At 65.0% G+C, this 9,384-nt stretch overlaps 1 protein-coding gene across 2 annotated transcripts; it reads right to left on the bottom strand.

The window, feature by feature from the left end:
- Nucleotides 1–165: 165 nt before the first annotated feature.
- On the bottom strand, nucleotides 166–9,292 carry USP21 (ubiquitin specific peptidase 21). Of its 2 annotated transcripts, none has more exons than XM_059490120.1 (14): nucleotides 9,222–9,292; nucleotides 8,068–8,123; nucleotides 7,249–7,988; nucleotides 5,406–5,465; nucleotides 3,425–3,548; nucleotides 3,226–3,337; nucleotides 3,006–3,143; nucleotides 2,850–2,914; nucleotides 2,656–2,759; nucleotides 1,145–1,231; nucleotides 978–1,056; nucleotides 753–860; nucleotides 543–657; nucleotides 166–464 (listed from the first exon to the last, which is right to left on the bottom strand). In XM_059490120.1, exons 3-14 carry the CDS (start codon nucleotides 7,978–7,980, stop codon nucleotides 374–376), a joined length of 1,815 nt encoding a protein of 604 aa, XP_059346103.1. In that variant the 5' UTR covers nucleotides 7,981–7,988; nucleotides 8,068–8,123; nucleotides 9,222–9,292; the 3' UTR covers nucleotides 166–373. The 2 variants fall into 2 exon arrangements, with proteins under 2 accessions (XP_059346103.1, XP_059346102.1); XM_059490119.1 differs by having other exon boundaries at nucleotides 543–653.
- Nucleotides 9,293–9,384: the final 92 nt, after the last annotated feature.

Genomic DNA, 9,384 nt, shown 5'->3' with positions numbered 1-9,384 from the left:
CCACCAGCCAATCATCACGCACATCACGTTATCGTGACCGCGCCCAGCTACTATCAATCAACAGCAGACCACACCCCCATAAACCACGCCCGCCCAATGTCAGTCAAACGCAAACCCCGCCCCTTTAGCAACAAACCCCGCCCCCAAAGTCCCAAAACTCGGCGCTTTTTGGGTTTTTTTTTAATAAATTTATTCACAAAACCCCCCGGGGCCGCGCGGGCTGCGGCCGCTCCCCCCGCACCCTCCTCTCCGCGGGTCCGGGGGGTCCCGGGGGTTCCCGGAGGATCCCGGGGGGGTTCCCGGTGTGTCCCGGGGCAGGGTCCCGGCGGTTCCCCCGCAGCCCCGGCCCCGCAGGCGGCTCCGCTCGGGGCTCTCAGGCTCTGCGGCCGGGCGGCTCCTCCAGCTCGTAGAACAGCACGTAGCCCTCGCTGGACGGCACCTGGTTCTCGCTGATGGGCGAGACGCTGCGGGGACACCCTCAGTACCGGCCGCGGGGGCTCGGTACCGGGGCGGGGGGCACGGGAAGGGCGGGGAGCACTCACCGGGAGTCGTTGTAGACGCGCCAACCGGCGGGGTCGCGGCAGAACGCCGTGTAGTGCCCGTAGTGCACGCTGCCCGAGTGGTTGCACAGAGCGTACAGGCTGTAGACAGGGCTGCCTGCAGCACGGTGAGGGGTCAGGTTTAGGATCCCCCCCCAACCCCAAAACACCCCAAAAAAAACCCCCAAAACTCCCCCCGGGAGCTCTCCTCACCCGCCTTCTCGCTGGCGAACTCGCGCAGGTTGAGCTGCTGCAGCGGGAAGTCCACGAAGACGGAGCATTTCTTGATGGAGTAGCGCGTGGTGGAGAACCTGTTCAGGTCTGCCCGCGGTTAAGGGAAGGAGAAGATGGATGGGTGACCCCTGTGCTGCCCACCCATCCCCCAAAACCCCCCCCCAAAAAAAATTTGGGGGTGCCCCCCAGATTGCCAAAGGATACGGAGCACCAGGATGCGTGGGAAGCGCTGGATCGTCAACTTCTTGGTGCTGCGCGTGCGCTGCCGGCACTTGTCACACACCTGAGGGGCCAGGGGACATCAGGGACGCTTTGGGGACAAATTGGGGGGTTCGGGGAGAGGGTCCCCGTGGGGGGGTTCATCCTCTCACCGGGGCGTTCTCCGAGTCCAGCTCCTCCTCCTTGGTGAAGAGGCTGAAGCAGTCGTGCAGCGAGACCTTGCCCCCGGCAAAGCTTTTCTGTGGGGAAGGGGGGCAGGAGGAGAATTTGGGGGGTCAGAGGGGGAAATTAGGGGTTGTGAGAGGGTTTTGGCGGGGCCCTGAGGGGTTTTTAGGGGGGTCTGAAGCATTTTTGGGGTGGTCTGAAGGGTTTGTGGGAAGTCTGAGTAGTTTTTGGACAAGGTTTGAAGGGGTTTTGGACGGGTCTGAAGGGTTTTTGGGGGTGTTGAAGAGTTTTTTGAGTAGTCTGAAGGGTTTTTGGGGTGGTCTGAGGGGGTTTTTGGACAGGTGTGAAGGGTTTTTGGAGGGGTTGAAGAGTTTTTTGAGGAGTCTGAAGGGTTTTTGGGGTGGTCTGAGGAGCTTTTGGATGGCTCTGAAGGGTTTTTGGGGCCCTGAGGGGCTTTTAGGGGGGTCTGAAGCATTTTTGGGGCGGTCTGAAGGGTTTGTGGGAGGTCTGAGTAGTTTTTGGACAAGGTTTGAAGGGGTTTTGGACGGGTCTGAAGGGTTTTTGGGGTGGTCTGAGGGGTTTTTGGACAGGTGTGAAGGGTTTTTGGAGGGGTTGAAGAGTTTTTTGAGGAGTCTGAAGGGTTTTTGGGGGGTCTGAGCAGCTTTTGGATGGCTCTGAAGGGTTTTTGGGGGTCTGGGGGTTTTTCTGGGCGGTCTGAAGGGTTTTTTGGGAAGTCTGAAGCATTTTGCGGGGGATCCGAGGCGTTTTTGGAGGAGTCTGAAGAGTTTTAGGGGGGGTCTGAGGGTTTTTTTGGGGTGTGAAGAGTTTTTTGGGGTGGTCTGAAGCATTTTGGGAGGGATCTGAAGGGGTGTTGGGAGGTCTGAGGGGTTTTTAGGGGATCTGAGGGGGTTTTGAACAGGTCTGAAGCATTTTTGGGGGTTCTGAAGGGTTTTTGTGGGGGTCTGCAGGGTTTTTGGGGGTCTGAAGGGTTTTTGGGGGGTTTGAAGGGTTTTGGACAGGTCTGAAGTATTTTTGGGAGGATCTGAAAGGTTTCTGGAGGAGTCTGAAAGGTTTTGTGGGGGTCTGAAGAGTTTTTGGGGGAGTCTGAAGGGTTTTTGGATAGGTCAGAGGGATTTTAGGGGGTCTGAAGGTTTTGAGGGATCTGAAGGGTTTTTGGGAGGATCTGAAAGGTTTCTGGAGGAGTCTGAAGGGTTTTTTGGGCGTCTGAAGAGTTTTTGGGGGAGTCTGAAGGGTTTTTGGGTAGGTCAGAGGGATTTTAGGGGGTCTGAAGGTTTTGAGGGATCTGAAGGGTTTTTGGGAGGATCTGAAAGGTTTTTGGAGGAGTCTGAAGGGTTTTGTGGGGGTCTGAAGAGTTTTTGGGGGAGTCTGAAGGGTTTTTGGATAGGTCAGAGGGATTTTAGGGGATCTGAAGGTTTTGAGGGATTTGAAGGGTTTTTGTGGGGGATCTGCAGGGTTTTTGGGGGTCACCCCACCCTACCTTTGGGATGGGCAGCGAGAGGTCGCAGAACACCTCGAAGGTGGTGGAGCGGTAGCCGCAGGCCTGGCACTTGAGGCAGCTCTTCAGCTGCCCCACAAAGAGATCTGGGGGGCAAAGAGGGGGCTCAGAGGGGGCACCCCCAGAGGTTTTGGGGTCCCAGGGGAGGGGGGCACACCCCCATTACCAGCGCTCACCCACGATCTTGCTGTCCTCCCTCTCCAGGTAGCGCTTCCACATCTGGTTGGCGCGCTCGTCGTCGCTGCAAAGGTGACACCGAGGCGACGTTGGGGTGACAGCCGTCGCCAAAATCGGGGTTCCCCCTCCCCAAAAAGCCTCCCCCCTTCTCTCACCTGAGCGTTTCGGGGTCCTCCAGGGCCGGGGCTCTCCGTGTGTCCGACAGGATGCTGGGGGTGCGCCGGCCCTTCCGGTTGATCTCCACGTGCAGCCGGTCCATGAAGAACTTGAGGAATTCCTGCGCGTCCTGCTGGCTGTGGGGACGCTCGGTGGCACTTTGTCCCCTTGGGGGAGGGGGGGTGTCCCCAAAAGGGTGTTTTTGGGGGGATATCTCACCTGTAACCCGTGAAGGAGGGCACGTATTTCTGGAACACGGCCTTGAAGCGCCCGGGGTTGACGGCCTCGGAGGAGTCGGGGTGCCAGAGGGCGGCGATGACATCGGCGAAGGCTGCGGGGACAGCGGGGACACGGCGGGCTCAGCGCCCCCTGAGGGGGTTCTGGAACGTTCTGGGGGGGTTTTGGGGCTCCGTCCCACCTTCGGTGAGCTCCTGGGGGGCGCGGGGGCCGGGGGGCTGCTCCTGCTGGAAGTCGCGGCGCAGGCAGTAATCGCGCAGGGGCTTGGTGCTGCTCAGGCACTGCAGCACGGCGTTCATGAAGCACTGAGGGGACACCGCGGGGACATCACGGCGTGTGGCACTGTCACCAGGGCTCCCTCAGGGTGGCCCCGCTGTCCCGTGGCGCTGGGGGTACCCGGGGATGTGATGGCCCCAGTGGGATGGGGCTGCGGTGGGACAGCACAAAGAGGGTCGGGGACACTGAGGGGACGCCCAGGGGACACCAAGGGACACTTAAAGGACACCAAAGGGACCTCAGATCCCTCCCACAGGCCAGGACAGAGGGACAGGAGGGCTGGGGACTGTGGGGACAGCGCTGTGGGGCTGGGGGACATCCCCAGCAGGACAGGACCACGAGCCTGGGGGACCCCGAGGTGACCCCAAATCCCTCCCACAGGCCAGAGGGACAGGAGGGTTGGGGACCGTGGGGACAGCGCTGTGGGGCTCTGGGAATGTGACAAACCAGCAGGACAGGAGGATGGAACCATGGCCACCAAGGCTGGGGGACCCCGAGGTGACCCCAAATCCCTCCCACACCCCAGAACACAGGGACAGGAGGGTTGGGGACCCTGGGGACAGCACGGTGGGGCTGGGGGAGCTCTGGGAATGTGACATCCCAGCAGGACAAGAAGATGGGACCAAGGCCACTGAGCCTGGGAGACCTCAAAGTGACCCCAAATCCCTTCCACAGGCCAGGACAGGAGAGCTGGGGACCCCCAGGTGGCCCCGAGGTGACCCCAAATCCCTCCTGCACCCCAGGACAGAGGGACAGGAGGGTTGGGGACCGTGGGGACAGCGCTGTGGGGCTCTGGGAATGTGACAAACCAGCAGGACAGGAGGATGGAACCATGGCCACCAAGGCTGGGGGACCCCGAGGTGACCTCGAATTGACCCCAAATCCCTTCCACAGGCCAGGAGGGTTGGGGACCCCGAGGTGACCCCAAATCTCTCCCATACCCCAGAGGGACAGGAGGGTTGGGGACAGCACTGTGGGGCTGGCGGGGGGGGATTTGGGAATGTGACATCCCAGCAGGACAGGAGGACAGGACCACGGCCACTGAGCCTGGGAGACCCCAAAGTGACCCCAAATCCCTCCCACAGGCCAGGACAGGAGAGCTGGGGACCCTCAGGTGGCCCCGAGGTGATCCCAAATCCCTCCTGCACCCCAGGACAGAGGGACAGGAGGGTTGGGGACCCTGAGGACAGCGCTGTGGGGCTCTGGGAATGTGACAAACCAGCAGGACAGGAGCACAGGACCATGGCCACCAAGCATGGTGGACTCCAAGGGGACCCCGAGGTGACCCCAAATCCCTCCCACACCCCAGGACAGGAGAGATGGGGACCCTGAGGTGACCCCGAGGTGATCCCAAATCCCTCCTGCACCCCAGGACAGAGAGACAGGAGGGTTGGGGACCCTGGGGACAGCACGGTGGGGCTGGGGCAGCTCTGGGAATGTGACATCCCAGCAGGACAAGAAGATGGGACCAAGGCCACTGAGCTTGGGGGACCTCGAGGTGACACCAAATCCCTCCCACAGGCCAGGACAGGAGAGCTGGGGACCCCCAGGTGACTCCGAGGTGATCCCAAATCCCTCCTGCACCCCAGGACAGAGGGACAGCAGGGTTGGGGACCCCGAGGTGACCCCAAATCCCTTCAACAGCCCAGGGCAGAGGGACAGGAGGGTTGGGGACCCTGAGGTGACCCCAAATCCCTCCCACAGCCCAGGACAGGAGAGATGGGGACCCCAAGGCGATCCCAGATCCCTCCTGCACCCCAGAACAGAGGGACAGGAGGGTTGGGGACCCCGAGGTGACCCCAAATCCCTCCCACAGCCCAGGCCAGAGGGAAAATAGGGTTGGGGATCCCAAATCCCTCCCCGGGAGGGTCTCGCCGCCCTCTTACCGTGTTGCCCAAATTCCTGAGGCCGACGTGGCCCGAGCCCAGCAGCAGCGTGTGGTGTGTCTGGGGGGGACACAGCGAGGGACACGCGGTGAGCCACACCCCGTCCCCCTGGGTGTCCCCCTCGGTGTCCCCCCGGGTGTCCCCCCACCGGCGGTGCCTTCACCTCTCCGGTGACCAGCAGCAGCCCCATGACCGCCGTGTGCACCACGGACTCGGCGATGTCGGTGCCGCGGCCCGGCAGCTCCCGGCGGGGCAGCAGCGAGCGCTGCAGCTTCCGCGGCAGCTCCGCCACCAGCGTGGCTCCCTGCAGCCCCGGCATGGCCGCCGCGGCTCCCGGTGGCACCGGCGGCGGCGGCACCGGTCACCGCGGCGCGCCCTCCTCCCCCTCAGCTCATTAGCTGATCCGATTCCCCCGCGCTATTCTGGGCTCATCCCGGGGGGATTAATTAGCCGGAGCTGCCGCCCCTGCGGGGTAAACACCCCCCAAAAATCCCCCCGTGGTTTCCACAGAGGGGTTCTGGGGGGCTGGCGGGGATGAGGGACACGCTGTGACAGCGCTGGGGACATCGCGAGGGGGGACAAGGCAGGGTGGCCGTGGCCTGGTGGCGTTGTGGGGATTACGATCGCCCCACACGTGGCACGGCAGGTGAGGGGTGGGGAGGGGGGGGCACGGATGCGGAAACGGGGAGGGGGCGGCGGCCACCTCGGTGTCACCTCAGTGTCACCAGAGTGCCACCGGTCACTTGTGGTCACTCTGGAGCTGTGTGGACACAAGGATGGCACCGGCCACCTGAGCTGGGGGGACAGCAGCGACCCCACCCCAGAGCCGTGGGGGTCCCCAAAACAGGACTGGAGCGGGGACAGGTGAGAGGGCCACCACTGTGCCACCCTGGCGATGTCACCCAGCCTCAGCAGGGACACAAAGTGTCCCCCAGGATGGGGACAGCGTGGGGGTCTCAACATGTCCCCAACGCTGGGGACACTGTGGGGGTCTCAAAGTGTCCCTGAGGATGGGGACAGCATGGGGGGGTCTCAAAATGTCCCAAAAGCTAGGGACACTTTGGGGGTCTCAAAATGTCCCCAAAGCTGGGGACATTGAAAGGACCACAAAACGTCCCAGAGAATGGGGACAGTGTGGGAGTCACAAAATGTCCCCTACCCTGGGGACGCTATGGGGGTCTGAAAATGTCCCCGAGGATGGGGACACTGTGGGGGTGGCAAAATGTCCCCAAGGCTGGGGACAGCGTGGGGTTTGCAAAATATCCTCGAGGCTGGGGAGACTGCAGGGGTCTCAAAATGTCCCCAAGACTGGGGACACTGTGGGGGTCTCAAAATGTCCCCAGAGCTGGGGACACTGTGGGGGTCGCAAAACGTCCCAAAAGCTGGAGACAGCATTGGAATCACGAAACGTCCCCAAGCTTGGGGACACTGTGAGGGTGGCAAAATATCCTCGAGGCTGGGGAGACTGCAGGGGTCTCAAAATGTCCCCAAGACTGGGGACACTGTGGGGGTCTCAAAATGTCCCCAAGACTGGGGACACTGTGGGGGTCCCAAAACATCCCAAAAGCTGGAGACAGCATTGGAATCACGAAACGTCCCCAAGGTTGGGGACACCGTGGGGGTGGCAAAATGTCCCCAAGGCTGGGGACAGTGTGAGGGGTCTCAAAATGTCCCAAAAGCTGGGGACGCTGCTGGCATCTCAACACGTCCCCAAACCTGGGGATACTGCAGGGGTCACAAAACGTCTGTCTGCAAAGCTGGGGACACTGAGAGGGCCTCAAAATGTCCCCAGGGCTGGGGACACGGATGTCCCACCCCACACCCATCCCTCGCGGTCCCTTACCGCGGCCTTGTCCTCGGCGCGGCCGCTCGCGGGGCTGCCGGGGCCGTGTCCGAAGGCGGGCTCGGGGCGGGCGCGGGGGCCGCCCTCGGGGCGCACGGAGAGCAGCGCCGCGGTGCCTTTGCCGTCGGGCCCGGTGCTCACGGTGACCCTGCGCAGCGAGGAGCTCCGGCGGAGCGCCAGCGCGCCCGCACCCAGCGGGTGCCCGCAGTCCCTGAGCACCAAGCGGCTCAGCGCCACCGCCACGTCCTCGGCGCGGCTGGGGACACCGGCGACACCGCCACCGCCACCGCCTCCTCCCTGGCTCAGGTCGCCGATGCTGATGGATTTGGAGCGGGCCAGGTTGCTCCGGCGGCGCTCGGCCGCGCTGGGCAGCGAGAAGGAGGCGCTGCCGGGCACCTGCGGGGCTCCCCCGGGCACCCTCACGCCGTGATCGGCCTTGAGCGGCCCCCGGCGTCCCCCCGGCCCGCGGGGAGCGGGGTCCCCCCGTTTGGCCGCCCGGCCCCGCTCCAGCTCCAGCTTCTTGGGCCGGGGGTCGTCGTGGGGCGGCGGGGGCCGGGGGGGCAGCAGGCGCAGTTTGGGGGCCGGGCTGAGCCCGTTGGGGGCCGCATGGCGCTCCTGGCTCAGCGCTCGGTGCCCGCTGGGCAGGCGGGAGCCCGCCCGGGGCTGCGCCGTCACCACGGGGGCACCGGGGTCCCTGGCGCGGCCCAGGCGGTGCTCCGAGGCCTGGGGCATGGCGGGGCCTGCGGGGACAGCGACAGCACGGTGACGAGGTGGCGGGGTCCAGGGGGTGGCACAAGGGCGAGGGGAAATGGCACCCACCTGCTCACAGCCCCCCGCGCCCGGCGGCCGGACACAGCGTCCCGTCGGCGGGGGCCCTGCGGGGACGTCGGGGTCACCGGGGGGACACCCAGCATCGGGGGGACCCAAAGATGGGGGGGATGCCAAAGGCTCCGGGAGATCCCAAAGCTTGGGAGAATCTCAAAATCTCAGGGGACTCCAAAGCCCGGGGGATCCCAAAGCCCGGGGGATCCCAAAGCTCGGGGGGACACCAAAGATCGGGGGGACACCAAAGATCGGGGGGATCCCAAAACTCGAGAGGACCCCAAAGCTCGGGGGACCTCAAAACCTCGGGGGGATCTCAAAGCCTCGGGAGGATCCCAAAGCTCGGGGGAACCCAAAACTCGAGACGACCCCAAAGCTCGGGGGACCTCAAAACCTCGGGGGGATCTCAAAGCCTCGGGGGGATCTCAAAGCCTCGGGGGGATCCCAAAGCTCGGGGGAACCCAAAACTCGAGACGACCCCAAAGCTCAGGGGGAACCCAAAATTCGAGAGGACCCCAAAGCTCAGGGGATCCCAAAGCTCGGGGGATCCCAAAGCCTCGGGGGATCCCAAAGCTCGGGAGGACCGCAAAGCTTTGGGGGACCCCAAAACCTCGGGGTACCTCAAAGCTCAGGGGGACACAAAGCTTGGGGGGGACCCCAAAGCTCGGGCCCAGCCGCACCCCCCGGGGTCCCCCCAAAGCGGTTCCCGCACCCCCCGGACTCAGCCCCCCGCAATCCCGGGGTCCCCCCAAAGGGGTTCCCAGGCTCAGCCCCCCGCACCCCCCGGGGGTCCCCCCAAAGCGGTTCCCGCAGCCCCCCCGGACCCCTCCCGGTGCCCCCATCACCCCCCGCCCCTCAGGGCCCCGCCCCCCTCTCCGGGCCCGGGGTTCCTCACCGGGGGTCTCCCCTGCGCTCCCCCCCCACCCCGGTTCCCCCCTCCCCTATCCCGGTACCCCCCTGAGGCGCTCCCGCTGCCCCCCCCATCATCCCGGTACCCCCCCGCCCCCCGGGGCCCTGTCCCGCACCCCCCGCCCGGCCCCGCCGCTCCCCTGGGGGGGGTGTCCGCTGTCCCCGAGCCCCCCCAGCCCCAAGTGCGGCCCCCCTCGCCCCCCTGCGTCCCTCGGCGGGGTCGCCCCGCGGTCCCCCCGCACCTCCCGCGGGCCGCCATGGCAACAACTCCCGCCGCACCCGCCGCCATCTTTGTGCCTCCCTCAGCCGGCCCCGCCCCCGGCGGCCTCGCCGCTGGATCTGCGCCTGCGCCGCACTCCCGGCCACGCCCCCTCGCGCCGCGCGTCGCCATGGAAACCGCGCGGC

This window comes from Ammospiza nelsoni, chromosome 28 (assembly GCF_027579445.1).
Source record: "Ammospiza nelsoni isolate bAmmNel1 chromosome 28, bAmmNel1.pri, whole genome shotgun sequence".
Taxonomy (NCBI): Eukaryota; Metazoa; Chordata; class Aves; order Passeriformes; family Passerellidae; genus Ammospiza; species Ammospiza nelsoni.
Note: the sequence above shows the minus strand (reverse complement) of the source record. Positions and strands in the feature narration are given on the sequence as shown.